The 17,327-nt window shown below is 44.0% G+C and overlaps 1 protein-coding gene across 2 annotated transcripts in view; it reads right to left on the bottom strand.

Moving 5' to 3' along the window:
* The window catches only part of RILPL1 (Rab interacting lysosomal protein like 1), a 95,149-nt gene that overhangs the window by 36,451 nt on the left and 41,371 nt on the right, over positions 1 to 17,327 (bottom strand). For both annotated transcript variants that reach the window (XM_086942911.1, XM_086942912.1), the window contains exons 3-4: positions 11,433 to 11,551; positions 10,744 to 10,965 (exon numbers count right to left, since the gene is read on the bottom strand). In XM_086942911.1, the coding sequence (XP_086799037.1) occupies positions 10,744 to 10,965; positions 11,433 to 11,551 (341 nt within the window). The remainder of the gene's footprint in view (positions 1 to 10,743; positions 10,966 to 11,432; positions 11,552 to 17,327) is intronic.

The following is a 17,327-nucleotide window of genomic DNA, read 5'->3' as shown; positions in this document are numbered from 1 at the left end:
TTCTTTATACAGGATGAGTGGAAGCTCATTCCCTCGCTTAGCTGCCATAAAAGGGAAGCTTCCCCACAGGTTTTGGTACCATCAATTTGAAAGAGTATGTGGAGCCATTCGAGATTGCCTTTGAATACTGCAGATATGACTTTAATACAGACAAATGTAGCCAAAGCAGCTAGGGCAGACAACAACTAGTTAGGTCAACAATAACAAAACAGTTTTTGTGTCTGGAATTTAAATACTGACTAACTAACAATTTATTGTTACTTTGAATGAGGTTTTAAATTACATATAGCATTATATGAAATTTTGGCGCATCCTCCTTTATTGCTTAGTAGATATTAAAAAATTGAAATATAGCATATGTATGTCAGGGCATTTTTCGTTAAAATACTAAATGAATTAGGCATTTCGTCTTTTCCTCATAATCTGAGCACCATAATCTTTAGTTGTTAAGACCTTACCTATACACTTCAATTTAAATTCACACAATAAGACACTGTCACAGGATAGTGGGATATAAATATTAAAAATTGGTAGGAAAATCATTTAACAAAGTAGAGTGTGTACAACTAATCCAAGAATAATCTATTTATTAACTTTAAAAAAAAATGTTAAGAGTTTTATATAGCGCAAACTCGTCCTGAGGATATCAGGCATCAGAGCGCTTTATATGAGCCCCAGTTTCGTTACAGGTGGACACTTTCATTTTTGGTAGGCACGGGGAGATTAAGTGATTTGCCCTGAATCATAGGAAGCTGAACGTCCCTGCAGAGACTCTAATCCAGTTCCCCAGCTCAAAGAGCGACCACTCTAGCAGTAAGGCTATATCCGCTCAAACGTGCACTGTTATGCATTTCTATACACTAAGTTTGGGAGGATGCAAACACATTTAGCTGTGTGCAAAGCATCAAGAAAATCCAGATCACACAAACAAAGACGATCAAGGAGACAAATTCAATAAACCCACAAAAAAAACAAATTGCAAAGTAAAAATCAAAGCCTTCATTCTAAAGCCAACAATGCAACGGAGAACAAGCAAAATGTGTTGAAGTTTAAATTTGTTGATGTTTTAGGTTTAAATATACAGTACAGTGACTACTTTTGACTTCACCAGTTTCCATAACCTAAGGGGCCATCCCAGTCATGGATGCACCCAACATGGTTTAGCCTGAGTAAAGCAAAGTGGCGCAGTAATACTGGGGACAAGCCCTCTAGACCTCAGTAAATACAATGGGATTATGAATTTACATGAGAAATTGCAAAGGCACAGATTGCCATAGGTCATTTCCAGCTGCATAAGGGCTAATTGGACCAAAATGTGATTCCCTTGTTGTACCAAGACCTTGTATTGGTAATACTTGTTACCATGCGCTTTTACCAGGCCACTCATAATTACAGCACAGATGTCTTATGTTCTAAATCTCTTAAATACACTCACTGTGTCTTAAAGTTGGACATGTCCGTCCTCGTAAAAGTTGCAGTTAGCTTTTCGATCTGCTATCTCATGTTTCAGTAGTACTGCCTGGATGGCTACCATTACCTGCACCAAATTGAGAGCCTGGTTCCACTAGTGCAATGTTTTACAGATACCAGCATCATACAGTTGTTTCTGCACTGCTTGCAGATGAAAATCTCGATATTACTCTGAGAAGGATATACAATTTCAGCCTTGCAGCATCTTCATTGACAGAGAGTACACTTGTACATTACCTTGAAGGCCATTTTGGCGGCCCAAAAGGCCTCCTACAAGAATGCCCTAATTAGTAATATGATGACTGGCGAACCACTGGCACTCGCTAAATTTACAATAAGGGAGGCCGAGACCATTCATCCCTAATACAAAAGCTGCCAGTGATCCACGCTACATCTAGATTGAGGCTAAATTTAAAATAATGCTTGAAAGTTGTGGACTGTTCCAGCAAAGTTGACACTTTGCCAACATTTACCACAACCTACAAACAGTATGGAGAAATGGTACAGTCCACTTCAGCTCTTGGCTCACTTCACTGTGAGTGACGGAAATTTGTTCTTGCACATTTGGAAAAAAGTTCACTTCAATGTAAGGGTGGTAGGCTGCTCTCCGATTTCATTTCTCTTATGTTTTTTTTAATTTTTGCAATGGGCCACTTTTTTCCTTTTTTTGTAAATACATGAAAGGACCCTTCAGACAATGGCATATTTCCTTTTTATTCGTTTTACACTGTCACTTGTACAGGTTTGCAGAACAAAACAAAAGTTACCAGCTATCCATGGCCAGGCCTGCTAGCTTTGCCAATATTTGTTTAACCATCAGCAAATAATGCTGATACATAACTTGAGGCCTTCCTGCCTCCAGATAGCAGGTGCAATCATACCTATTTTAACTTTTAACTTTATGTTCCCATTATGTGCAAGTTTAAATGCTGGGAGAGGTCAAGTGTTCTGCATCAATATACACATGTCTTTGGGATGAACTTGAAAAGTAGTCTTCGAGGTAAACAAAGTTACCATGAACAAGTTATCCAGAGTTTAAATCCAGAAACCAAATACTGAGAGATCATTTTTAGCCAAAAATGTGCAAGTAGATAGATCAGCAGTTATTGTTTCAAACGTACAAAGCTCATTCTCTTCACAAATGGCATTTTCTTTCTGAATCTAATGCGCGTGCATCTTTATTTACGGCGAACAAAGCAAACACAAGGAGATGATGGACGGAGCACTGAAACTTTTCAGACACTCACCCCCAGTCACAGATCTGGGTTGAATAAATCATCGTTTTTTAGCTCACTTTGCCGCCCCAGTTCAGACCCAGCCGTATGCTAGTCAGTCTTGACCCTTTGCCTTATGGGAACAGTCCAGCCCAAACTGCCAGCCAGGTCTTCCCTGGACCAGAAACAAGGATCCTGGGAACGGTTTTGCCAGGCTAGCTTGAATCCAGTGGCAAAGTGAGCAAGGGACCCACGTCTGGGCATAGCCTGCCAACTTAGGGCGAACAAAGCAAACACAAGGAGATCTGTAGGTCACTACGCCACCCCAGTTCAGACCCAGGTGATTTGCATATGGCTGGGTTTGAACTGGGGTGGCGAAGTGAGCTAAAGAACGATGATGGATTCAACCCAGATCTGTGGCTGGGGTGAGTGACTGAAAGGTTTCTGCGCTCCATCCATCATCTTTTTGTATTTGCATCTGTATTTACAGCCACAACCTGCTCTGGTGCTCCAATATACACATTTTATCAGTCCACCAGGCAAACAATGCAGCACAAGTTTGCTAATATCTGCCCTTTCCATTTACTCATCATGGCTTATCTAACGAGCATTAGTAAATTCAATAAATGTGTGCTATTGGCCGTCAGGCTTTTGGTTTTGTCAATGCTGGTTTTGTCTTTTTGGAATAAAAAAAACATTATTGCTGGAGCAGCGTCTGGGCTCTTGTCAATCGTTTAAACAAATACAAAGAAAAATAAAAAAAAAAACACTGGCCAAAAGCAAAATTATATAATAAGTCAAAAGGCATACACTGCCGTAGTAGTCCCTGGTACTGAAGGGAACTGCTTTGTGTGTGGATGTGCTCCTGGTGAAAGGGTAAAATAATGTCACTTACACTGTAGTTAGCTGATGGATTAATCGTAAAAGAAAAAAGTGACTGACACAAAGACGAGTGGATGAAGAAGTCTGGCTGAAAACCACTTGGAGTATATATTTTACATGTATAATTTTAACAAAATCAAAAGGTTTTCCCTGATGCCAGACCCAACAAGCATTGGCATAGCCAATAGGTCTCGCCTTGCAGAAATGTGTCCATTCTGAATGGTTTCTAAGTACGTACGTGTATGACATTCAGCTTTGCCATAATGTTTTTTGCTATCACAATCCTTTTGTTTGCTACATTTTTAGCAGACCTTTAAATGGTACCGTTTTACACAAAGTGTTAATTTTTGGTGCACAGTGTTTCTTCCTTCAACATCATCCACCCTGGGGGCGTTGGTCAAAATTAAAGCGGAAAGCAAGTCGGAAAGGCGAGAACGGGGCAGTAAGAGCAGCATAGACTGAAAGAAAGGGAGAGATGGGAGGACAGAGTGAGAAGAGGGCATGGGGTCAAGAGAAGGAGCGGGCTCAGAGAAGAAAATGCGTTGAAAGAGAAGATGCAACAGAGAGACGCAGTTTGCTCAATATCACAATGTTTGCTAGAAAGGAGTAACACACTTGCAGAAATGTGTCCTTTCTGAATGGTTTTTAAGGTTTTAAAACGAAGCATCTCATTGTAGCGGTAACCTGCATCAAACTCGCGCAGGGAGAGCGATTGAAAGTGTGGAGAGCCTGCAACAAGAAAACAAGCGAGTCTCCTCCCATCTCAGCCGGCTCCTGGAAGAGGCACAAAGGAGCCGGGGGAAGGAAGGAAGGGGTATGGGAGAAGGCTTTCGCAAGGGCGGCCGCGCCAAGCAGACCAAAAACAACCTTTGAAATATAAACACTCAACAGATGACACCCAACGCGCCGCTGCAAGGTGGATGTCGTAAGCGTCAACATTTTAAGGAAAGGTGGGACAAAAAGCTACCTTTGGCCAATTGCATGCTTTAATTTTTGAAAGCTACATGCAAAGGCCAATGAAATGTCACTACAACACGCACAAGCTTGCCCGGCGTCCAGAGTGATTCCAAGAGGTCATCTCCTTGAGCAGCGTATGCACGCTGCGCTAGGCTCGACCTAAAAAGTACACAGGATGCAAAAAGGGCCAAGCTACATAATGAAAAAAGTGTTGGGTGGGGATTATACCTCGTGACGGACACTTTCTTGATCATTTTTCAGTAGACTTCCCACTCTGAAAAATAACTTAAATGTGGTCACTTTCAAATAAATTCAATTAGCAATTTCCCATATATTTCATTCAATAAAGGAAACAGTTTTTCATAAATCAGAAACCTGACTGATAGATATTGAATAAGGAGGCTGGATGGGTCCAAGAAAAAGAGGTCAGCGAGCTACCTGAATCGCGCAACACTGTTGCCAGTAGAACGCTTGATAATAATACTGCAAAGGGGGGAAAGGAAATACAACACGCAATTAGCCCCGCACTACCGGGCGGAGTTGGAGGAGGCCAGAGCCCTGGGCCGGCTCCCCCTGGATTAGAGGCATGCTGAGGTGGTAGTCTTTCACAAGCCGGGTCGCCCCCCTGAGCAGCACGCCTCCTATCGTCCGATCTCGCTCCTCAACGTGGAGGCCAAGGTTTTGGCCAAGGCGTTGGCCAATCGGCTCCTCCCCTATATTTCGGGACTTATCCACCCGGATCAAGCCGGTTTCATGCCCCAAAGGGCGACCAGACACAATATCAGGAGGGCACATGTGGCGATGGAGGCAGTTAGGGGCACTGGGCAGCAGTTTGCGTTTCTCCTTGCTGACATGGACAGAGCATTCGATTCACTAAGCTTCGTGTATCTGTTCTTGCTAAAGCCGCGGCCTAATCTCGGACCCCGCTTTTTGTCCTATCTGCGCCTTCTGTACACCGACTAAACTGCTTCGGTTCGAGTTGCGGGAGCAATCTCGTCTAAATTTCAGATTCGGCGTGGTACCTGGCAGGGATCCCCCTTGTCGCCTTACTGGTTTGCCTTGGCTATGGAGCCCCTGGCAGCGTGGGTGCGCAAAGATGCGCAGCTGAGTGGGTTTGAATGGGCGCAGGGCTTGTCAGACAGAATCGCTCTGTATACGGACGACGTCCTCTTCTTTCTTACGGACCTTAATAGGTTAGTGCCGCACCTTCTACGGATCATGCAGATCTTTGGGGAATCGTCGGGAACTATATATGAACCCCCACAAGTCCACGTTGTGGGTACTGGGAGAGCGGACACACGCAGTGGGTGACTGGGCCGCTCCACTCCAAGTAGCGATAGGGGGCCTCAAATATTTGGGGGTCTTCCAGTCAGATGTCCCAGCCGTGTCCTGGGAGCGGAATCTGGTGCCGGTCTGGGACTGTGTGCGGGCCGATCTCAAAACCTGGTCGAGCATGCCGCTTACTACATATGGCAGGTCGGCAATTTTTAAAATGGTGGTGCTTCCCCACCTGCTTTATCAGTTGCAATATCACCCGTATCCGATATCTCCGGGCTGGTTTCGTCAAGTGAAGTCTACTTTGGGGCAGTGCCTATGGGGGGGGGGAGGGTGCGGTAGGCGTGGCATTGCGCACGTGTTTCCTCTCCACCTATTCTGGGGGTCTAGCGACCTCGGATATCCTCCCCGGGGTGCGGGGTGCTGCCATAGCTATGCGTCTTCGCTTTATCCAATTCAAATACTTGCATAGGGTCTAATTTACAAGGGTTCGTCTTTGGCGGGCGGGACTGATTGCTTCACCAGACTGTCTCCATTGTCACATAGAGGAGGGGACGTTCCTACACACGGTCTGGAGCTGCGGAGCTCTTGGTCGATTCTGGAGTGGGGTCCTGGCCTGACTTTGAGGTATTGGGGTGGGAACTCGCTCGTACACCACAGTTTGCCTTACTACATGTAATGGATGGGGTAACCTATATAAAAGACACCTGATGTTGCTGGACCTCACGATGGCCAAGAGGGGCATAGCTAAAGGGTGGAAGGGCCCCCAAACCCCGTCTGTGGGTGTTTGGAAGAGGGGACTAGACTTTTGCACAGGGCTGGAGCATCCGATATTTGTGGCTAGGAGGTGCCCGCGGAAGCATTATAAAATTTGGAAGCAGTGGGCGGATTATAGGGGTGTGTGGCTGGCACCCCCTATGGAGCAGGATGATCTTCCCCAGGGGGAGTGAAGGGGAGAGTGCGTTGGAGTGGTAGGGCATGGAGCTGGGGGGACAGGTGGGCTTCCATATATTATCCCTTTTGTGCAGTATATTGCTTATTGTGACTGGGATGGGCCTGGAGCTGGTTGTGTGACTCAGGGGGGGTGGGGGAGGGGGGGTGAAGGTTGCTTGGTAAGGGTGTGGGGAGTTGGGGTCTGTGGTGGGAGGACTGGGTGCGGTGGGGGTGGTTTTTTTCTTTTTACTTGCTCATGTATGTGTGTGCAGTGAAAAGTCGATTGCCTCTGATACTGTCATGTTTATGCCTGCAGTCGTCCCTGGGGTACAGGGCCCTGCATTACTTGTGCAATCTGACAATAAAATTGGTTTAAAAAAAAAAGTGGGGGAAAGGAACAAAGGTGTAACCTTAGGAGAACTGAAATGGATCAGTTGAATGTCTACCCAAATGATCTTCTGCCAATGCAATTAACTTGTGCCTGCAAACCCAAGGCTGCCATTAGTCAAAGTTCATCTGGATGAGAAGGTAATCCTGGAAAAAATAGATCCTATAGATTGTTGCAACTGAGTTAGCAGACCTGTCCTTTTGTTCACCATGGGCTTTAAAAGTACTAGAAGAAACAATCTGCAACTCCCCAAACTCTTTGTTACTGCCAGTGAGTGTGGGTTTGTCTTGGACTGTTAAGCCTTTGAAACTTCAGCAGACACCTAGTAAAGTCTACTTGTGCTTTTCTCCTCCCCTTCAACACTAGCCAACTATGTTTTCAAGTGTGTTCACTATTTTTTGTACACTTGTGAAAAACCTTAACATAACTGCATAAAAAAATTAAAACGTACTCATCCTACACCTTTACAGAAGTCAATCTCACAATCTGTTTCACCCGTTCGTTCTTCATCCATCTCATTTTAGCAATACCCAATGTTTGACTTGCGAAGGTAAGCTGTTCAGAAACCACACTTGAGAGTGCATATTATGCAAATTAACTATTTCTTGAGGTATGAAGATAACACCACAGGGGCACAAAAAAACAGGGAGAAGGACTCAAGCAAGTCTACATTGAGGAATTGACTATGATTGGCCGATAGTAATACCAACACAACAGGGAAGGGAAGTAACAAGGCAGAGGATGCACACCATGACTAGTCACTCAGTGGTAATATCTATGTTCAAGACCAGAGGTTGAAGAGGGCAGATACCTTTTAGATGGGTGGGTTCAGTAAGAAGAGTTTGCATCTTTAACTGATGCATACACTAGTAACAACATATCTAACTCTGTCAGGACCATGTGATAGGTTATTTACACTTATTGAAACCAAAACGTTGGCAAAAGGCCTAGCCAGTACTTGAAAGCCTGAGAGTTAGGGTGCCAGGCAGTCGGAATCAGGGCTGGGCAGTGGCACTGACATAGGGTGGGAAATAGGCTCCTCATTTGCCAATTATCTTACTTTGTTAATCTGCCTACTAAAGAAAGCATACATGGGTTTAATGACCTTCTGCTGATCTAGGTTTTCGGGTCTGGTAGCATGGCTCTGATGGGAGTGGCACGATAAAGAAGGACAACAGGTTACACAAGAGAGCCAGTTGATGTGACTTTATGATTCTGAAGTCCATTTTAATAGCCGAAGTGCAAATATCGATCGACATGGAATCCCTGGGATTCTTACATTCCACTGGTTATTTTCACCAGAGGTAGACTGCACACTTGATCTACAACCAATACTGCAAACGTAAAAAATTAAGAATTGGTGTGGAACTCTCATACCACAGCTGAACCACCAATGTATATAGCTTGTGCCATAAATATTCATCACGTAATCTTTGAAATGTGTGTGCTATGCTTTCCAACTCCGGGAATTAGGGGAGTGAGAGCAAGCATGGACGAGGTTTAAAATTGACAATGCAATAGGTCTGGCTTTAAAAGAATGCTATAGGGTACTGTGATGCATTACTAGTAAATATCATGGGACTAGATTTGAATTTGTGTGGAAGCAAAGAACTGTAGCGTAATATTGTTGTAGGTTAAAAAGTCAGGTGACAGTTGAACTGTCAAACCAGACTTAAAAATTAATGTAGGTTAACCCCTCCCCTGCTGGTGACGGAACCACTCCGTCATTAGCCGCGGTCGCGCTGTGCTGATGACGGAGCGGCTCCGTCACAGCCCGCTCGGCACGCCTGCGCGGCGCGGATTCCGTGCCTGCACTGAGCGTTCCATTTAGCGGGCGGGGCCGTGACGGAACCGCTTCGTCATGAACACAGCGCGACCGCGGCTGGTGACTGAGCGGTTTCGTCACCAGCATGGGCACGCCGCGTGGCCCACCCGTCCCCTTAAGACTGCGGCGGAATAGCCGCCGCAGCGAAGGGGTTAATGACTGCCCTCCTATCTGTCCTGCTTACAGAGAAAAACAACATAAATTATCTAGGACACTTTAATATCATTCCAATGTCATGTGTGTGGCCTTGAATGTTCAAGCTTAGGTAGCTGGATAAATAAAATAAAATCTGTGTGGAGGGCAAGCACTTTTTTGTGGAAGCACACGTCTGCCCCATCAAAACATGTACTCTGCATTACCTTTTGTCGGAGCTCAATAGAATCTGCTTATCAAAACATCTACTCCTGGCTCCCAACGTGTGGAGATCCAAAACCCCTCTCTAGTGATGCTCACCTAATTGACTGCTTTGAAAGGACTAGCATTCAAGGTGCTTTGTAGATTGTTACTCTGCATTAGCATCTATGAATGCAAGATGAAATTAAAGAATGATCTGAAGATACATGAAAAACACACAAACAAGAACACACATTTAAGTTTGAAAACAAGCCCATAAGAATGCTTTATAAGAAACATTTTTCTATCCTAGGGCATGATATAAATGTGTCCACCTACAGTGTACACATTTCCTGCCAAAATGGGTTATCAAATACAGAGGCTCTGGCAATTAATGCATCATTACAGAGACCAGGAAAAGGCAGGCATACAAAATATAGACATCACACAAGAACAAAAAAGAAATATTAAAAGAAACGTCAAAAGACTCCCCAACTATGGCACACAGTACAGAAAGAAATTGTGAAATTAAGATTCTCGGATGTTGAAGATTAATCTGAGGCTTAGCATATTAAAAGCAATGGATGATGCCAGAAAGGTAGCAGAAGACTTCTTTATGGGTTAAAAGGACAAACATATACTTTCAGGATTGCAGTCTTGTTCCTATTTTCATTGTTGGAGCTGATCTATAGGACATGCAATATTCACTCATCTTCCTTCATTCCTCCCATCTCAAACCCGCTCTCCTTACTTTTACCATGACTTTTCCGCTTTTATTCTTCTCTATTCTAGGCCTGGGCGGCAAATTCCGTTCCGCTTGCGAAATTTGGGTAATTTTGCGTTCCGCGGAAAACACGAAATTGCCCAAAATTCTGCGTTCCACGTCTACGCGAACTTTTTTGCTTGTTTGCGTTCTCAAAATGCGTATTTGCGAGATATTTCCCCCCAAGAAGCACGCAAACAGCGATTGCGAACAGGAAAAAAGCATTGCGAACAAGCAATTCCGCGTGTTAGCAGAATTTCTGCATGTTCGCAGAGATTTTTTACTGTTTCGGAGAGATTTGTGTAACGCAATTACGCAAATTCCACCCACCCCTACTCTATTCCCCTCAGCTCAATCGCATCTTCCTCTTCACCCTTCCTTCCCATAACCTTTCTCTCCCCATTACAAATCTTTGTATTTCTTCGATCATCCCTCTTTCCCAGTTATACCTCCTTGTCCACTAACATAATTAGAACACATCGCTACACCCCTCCTCTTAGTCCTTTCTCCTCCTTGTTCACAAAGTCATTTTATGTAAGACCTTGAGAAGCCTTTATCGGTACCATGTAAAGTACATTTACCTCTTAGGTGATCATATGCAATACAAATATATGAAATAAATAAACCAAAATATATGCGAAAGCAAGTAAAAAAAATATTTTGCAAATGTACTAAATTTTGTCACACTGGAATCTTTTCTTACCTTCACCACCTCCCCATTTTGGTTGTTCTGCTGCCCTTGTAGTTTCTCTCTTAATTTTCCAATTTCCATCCTCATTTTTCCCGATTCTTGTTCCTTAGTTTGCAGATCTGCTTCCAATTCCACTTTCTGCTCAATTAGGGATTTCCCCTGAGCCTCCACTACATTGATTCTATGCCGAAGGTCATGGTTGATCTTCATTAATCTGTTTTGCTGTTGTTGCAACTGCCGCAAAACAATAAAAGAGGTTTTGTCGTTTGCCGTTCATTGCTGGGAAAGTTTGACAAAACTAGGTAGTTGAAAGTGTACGCCATGTAATGGCTTTAAAGTTCGGGTTGAATTTTAAACTTATCTTTCTTTGACAATTTTGCAAGTGCTTGAATTTTAGGAGGACTGTAACAAGCAGTAAATAACATATCTATTAGCATTGAACAATCTCTACATCAATATGGAAATTGGGCAAAGGCAGCATGAAAGGTGACATTAGACTGAAAACAAAGTTAGAGGATGCAAGTTAATTTTTAAGGCTCGTCACTCTTGTGCAGCAAGTTCTGATTTGCACAAAGAAGTGGCATAAAGTAAATTTTCACCCTAAACCTTTCCATTTGGGAGTGTTAATGGTGGTAAATGTTTTGCATGAACAGCAATATTTACTCACAATAGCATAACGCGAGATGACAAAAAATACTTACTGCCTCAATGTCCTCATTTTTTAAGCCAAGCTCCCGATCCTTTGCTCTGATTTCGTCCCTTTGTTTATCCACCACTTCCTTCAATTTCTTCATCACTTGCCGTTCACGCTCCGACATCCCTAGCAAAAAAGGAAACGCTTCATTATGTCCTTATTCAAGTTGCTGCGCTGTACCATTCCTCTTGGTGACGGATCCAGAAAAGTGTCAAGACTCTGCAACATAAAGGAGGTCACAGATCGCGACTGAAAACCACATGGAGATAATGAACCACTAGTCTACATTATTGAGTCTGTCTGTGTTGAACCCTTTTAATTTTGGGGAGTTTAAAGACCTCCAATTGCTATTGTGTAGAATTAACTAACTTTTCAAGATCAATTAGAAAGGATGCAATATGCACATACATTTAGAATGAGTGAACTGAACTACTGAAAAAAATTGTGAAAGTTTGGAATTCTTTAGGGGATGAGATTTGTGAATGTCAACCAAAACCATATGATCCACTACGCAAATTATGTAACCAGACAGGGATCAATTCCACACCTGCTAAAGAATACTAATGAAGAAATCGTTGACAGAGGGCATTCACCCATCAGTGAATCCGAACCATAACAATTCTATCTTTTAAAATAAAGATTTAGGCTAACATGGAGAATTCTAGAACTACAATATTGCCATTGTAAAAGAAACAAATAATTCATTAGCACAAAGAAAATGAGAAACAATTATTTATTTTAGAAAAAAAGTTATACTATGATTGCAGAATATTTTGAACTGCTGCCGACTTTCTTACTGCAACAATTCTAACAATATGACATTAAAATTGCATACACTGGACAGAAAGAGAGTTGGTGGAAAACTATAAAGCAAGACACTGTAAGCCAAGTAATAGAAACTAAGGGCCTGATTACGATGACTTTGGCGCGACTGGCACCATGGTGGAAGCAGGACCTCCCGACTAGAAGTCAGCAGTCCTGTTGCTCGAATTATGATACGACTGCCTTCATGGCAGTCGCAATTTGTATACTTGGCATTGGGGTGTGTGCAGCAGGTTGCACCACCCCCTCAGTACAAAATATACAAATTTTAAGCATTCCTGCACTATGCGCAGGCACCACGCGGTGCCTACACATGGATGTTTAGGGGGGCACCATATGTGCTTCATAGGGCCCAATTCAGAGGGCTAGAGGGGAAGGTGGCCCTGCTAAGGGCCCCCAAAGTCACTGTCCCCCTGCCTTATCATGCCATGAAAGGGCTGATGAAAAGGAACATCCATATTCGTACGGCGGTGCATAAGCAGGCACCGCCCCATTGTAGGGAATAGGAGTCCGACCCCCGCACTGACGGGATCCTTGACCCTATCGGACGCAGCGTTCTTTCCCTCCACCAGCCGTGATCCAAACGCTTGCATACTAATACGGCGGTCGGATCTAATGCGCTGATTGTACCACCGCCATCGTAATCAAGTCCTAAGTAACGACAAAACAGGAAGTGCAAAATTAATTCCCAGTGTAGGTTCAAATACATAAAAACATCAAAGCCACATGCAAAATATTTAAGAATGAATAGTGACAAAATTAAATTTGATGGGGGAAAACTAGGAAAAGGAAAAATGTCGTATGAGAATCCAGATAAATGCCTAATGATATGTACATCATAGAAGGAGCATTTGCCAAGGTGGCATTAAAAGTAATTCCAAGTTAGGCTTTGCTTAATGAAGAGTAAATATATGAAGTTATAAATAATAAAGACAGATGCAATTTTACTTTGATTTTCCATTTTTCAAGCCCTGGATTTTTATTTCAACCGAATGCACTCTGGCAGTCAAAATCTTGGTTCATGTACATTGAAACAAATTCTCCCTGTAAGAAACCAGAATTGGCAACACCAGAATGTCTGCCTTTAATGGGTCAACACATGTAAATGTAGGCATCCTACATAAGCTTTATATACACTGCATGTACAAATGCTTTTCATCACTTTAAAGCCAGCCCTATTTTCTTTGTCAATCCTGTATAAAACACATATGAGACAAAGAATTGAATGGAATAAAACAGCGTGAATTAACATACATTTCAAATGTAAATTAGTCCCTCGTATTCCAATGGAAGCACTTCCTAGGAAGGTGGAATGATACGCCAAAGAGCCAGCAGAATGGGGTGATAAATTACTACTACTCTGGGTAGAGCTTAGCCCCCTCAGTGTGTATTTGAAAGAACTTGTAACAATATGTCTTGCAGACAGCTGTGCTGTCTACCCAGACCTAAAAAGGAAAATGAGCCAGTAAATGCTACTCATGGTGACATTGAGCTATGTCTATTATAGGTGAAGTACACAAGGGAGTGGAATAAGGGGCGACGTGCTGTTTTGGACTGAACTCAACATGTGGCCCACATGGTATTGATTTTGGAAATGTGGGCAAAATGTATTCATTTATTTCAAAATTTGTACAGCGTATAGCTGTCCCAGTTACGGGGCATCCCAGCGCTACCTAAGCATGTGCCAATAGACCACTCCAGCACATGGAAAGCACCCTACGCTGGGAAAAGACTTTCAAAATGCCAGATGGTTCTGAAGTCCTCTAATTGAAAGCTGGAGGGAATTCCAAAGGTGCGCCGCCTGGACCTTAAAAGAGCGGCCACCTGCTCTGGCTCTTTGAAATCGGGGGGTAGAGACCGAACCAGAGTTGGCCGAACGCAGAGGGCGATTTGGCACATATTGGACCAGCAGATCCGCTAAAATCGGCGGTCCTTGTTGTGTCAACATTTTGTGGGCTACACACAGAGGCTTAAAATGAATTCTTTTAGCTATCGGCAACCAATGAAGCTTAGGCAAAAGATTCGCAACCGAACAAGATTTAGGAAGTGCTAGCAGGGCACGAGCTGCAGCATTCTGGGTTCTTTGGAGGCGAGAAATACAGTATTTATTGGTGCCTAAGTAGAGGGAGTTACCATAATCTAACCTTAATAAGACTGTAGCCTGAAGAATAGTTTGGGGGACCGTTGGTGCAAAATAGCCAAGTAAAGGTTTCAGCCCGCTTAGGAGACCAAAACAAGATCCGGCTAAGGCCTTGGATTGTGCATCAAATTAAAGATCACTATCTATCCAAAAGCCTAGGCTTTTTACTGCCTTGGCAGCATTGAGCTGTAAGCAATTTGCTGTTATCCAGTCAGAGATGGCTAAAAGGTCCTCTTTAAATTTAAAAAGATTATCTAGACAACTTTTTGAGAAGACGACAACTAACTGGGTGTCATCTGCAAAGGAAAACAATGACAACCCTCTACTTTTTGCCAACAAAGCTAGGGGTTGGACATAGATGTTAGAAAAGTGCAGGGCTCAATATAGAGCCCTATGGGACCCCATGTTTGATAGCATGTATCTGTGAATGATAAGGTGGCACCACCACTTGAAAATCGCCATCAGGTCACCAAAGACCAATATATGTAACATCTGTTTTAACAAACATCCTAGAATCTGTTATTATGGAGGCTAATGCTGAAAAATAAGGTCAGCTATGGAATGATTAGTACGACACAGCAAGGATTTAATTGGAATAAGCCTGGTCAAACTCACCTGCTGAGTTTGTTGAGACAATTAGCAAAAAGGTTTTGGAAACATATTTATTGGTGGTACACAATAGGGTCATTATTAAGGTACACCAATGAAGTTGAGGCTGGCTTGTGCATGCAAGCGGCCAATGCATTGCATGGCAGTACGTGGGACCGACGGCAATGTCACCCTAAAGTCCTGCAATTGTACAGCTGTGCTTTTAAAATCAGTTCTTCTAAATGTAGGACAATGACCTGCATGCATACAATACCATTTTTATTTGCTGTGCACCTTCTAGATGTTATATGTGCAAGGGGTAGAGTTAGAGTGCTGTAAAGAATTTGAAACGTTTATTTTAATTTCATCAATATGTATTACATATGTACTTTAAAGTTCTTGTTTAATAGACTCATCTTAAATAAACAATATTTTTACTACTACCGAGTTGTCCATTGTCCATTAAGCGGCCTTCCAACTCACAAAAAGGCAATATAGTGGATCTAACTTTCCCACCACTAAGCTCAATAAAACTGCTTTAATTACTGGACTGACTGTAGGAAGGTGGATATCTGACTATGGTTGCCCCCAACTTTTTTGTCTAGTGTTTTGCTGGTTTTCGACATAGTGGCCTGGGATCCTGCTATCCAGGACCCCAGGCGTCCTGCTCTCTCTGTTAAAATGTACTCCAAGTACCTTAGGTACATATCTAATTGGATACTGAGTCACCTTATCAGCCCCTGTACAGTGTACCTTAGGTACCCAGGGCATAGGTGCACCCAAGGCCTACCAGGGGCAGCAGCATGTATTATGCCACCCCTGGCTGGCCATCCAAATCTGACACAACTGGCTGATCAATCAGCTGGGGCAAGGTGGTGTAATCACCCTTTGCTTTAGATCTAGTATACCTATATCTAAACCTAAAATGGACACATATCCTCCTATAAGTCACTCCTATGGCAGGCCTTAACAATCCTGGAGGCAGAGTGCTTGGAATTATGTGAGATGGTGCTCTAGCATGAGCTAAGCTTGTCTGCAGCTTTCGGAACCAAGTCCTTTGGCTGTTTCCATGATAACGATATACCATATACTCTTAAGTGCATTATAATCCTCGCGGTTATTGCTAACTTTGGCATAGCATTATCAAAACATGTCGAATAAGGTGTCGTACGAATTGGAATACTACCCCCTCGCCAATTCTGGCGACGGGGGTAGCATTCCACCCTTTTAGAGGGACATGACATGTATGTAACTGTGAACCCCGGTTAAAGTTCACTCGAGCCTCAGCATCACAAAATGGATGCTGCCACCACAGACACAAGTCTGACCTCCCGCTGCTGGGAGTCCTTCCAGCGAGGGAGGCCTGGACAAAGGGTTTCCTGCCTTGGGAGGTGCTAGCACCACCCCAGACAGGATTTTGTGTATTAGGTAGGACAGGCCTGAAAGAAATGAGACATGCCTGGGGCACACAAGGTGTCCCTGTGCATACACCGGTTCAAACCAGTTGCTGGGGCACTCCAGCCCCAGCTCTGGTGCGAAACCGGACAGAGGATAGGGTGTGTAACCACCCCCCTTCCTGGTCCCACCCATAGGAGGGACCTAGTGGTAGTACAGCCCCCTTTAGGAGAATAAAGGTAGGAGCTGGTCCCATTCCAAGTTAGATTAATCCTGATTTGAAACTCTACAAGAAGAAACTCTGGACTTCGACATTCTGCTCCACAGAAGACTGAAGAAATCTCCCTTGTGGTCAAGGAGTGACCACCCTGCACAAGCAGGCACCATCAAGCATTCCAGCGGTTCACTTTGTCGTCTTCCCTCGAGGATCCAGACTTCAGAGCCCGACGAGACCCGGACTTCCAGACCTCTCCGACCTCTACCTACATCTGCAGCACAGCTGAGATCCGTGGGTGCGACGAGACACGTGGGACCGGCCATCTTGGAAGAAGCAGCACTTCGCCCCAGCACGACTTCTGAGGTAACCTCGACCAAGTGCTTTGGGGATTGAGAAGCCCCAGCCCGGAGCAGCTCCTGCACCGAAGATCAGCCCTCCAGCATCCACGAGATCTGCGTGGGGCCCTTTTGCTTGATTGCTGCTCGACACGTTGTCTGGTCACTTGCCGGCTGGCTAGTGGCCTCCTAGACAATGATCCACAAAAACTACACCGCTGGTCTGGTTGCTCCAAACTGGCCCTTGCTTCCCTGCAAATGAGAAGCACCCCGGACCCTCCTGGTCCGCCCCAGACGCCTTTTCCACTCACCGCGTGGGTTGCCTTTGCCAAGGCCTGTTGACGCCGAATCTGGAACCAACACCGCCGACAGCGAGAGCCTGCGTGGGACAGCTCGTGCCTCCAT

The sequence above is a fragment of the Lissotriton vulgaris genome, chromosome 11 (assembly GCF_964263255.1).
Source record: "Lissotriton vulgaris chromosome 11, aLisVul1.2, whole genome shotgun sequence".
NCBI classification, from domain to species: Eukaryota; Metazoa; Chordata; class Amphibia; order Caudata; family Salamandridae; genus Lissotriton; species Lissotriton vulgaris.
Note: the sequence above shows the minus strand (reverse complement) of the source record. Positions and strands in the feature narration are given on the sequence as shown.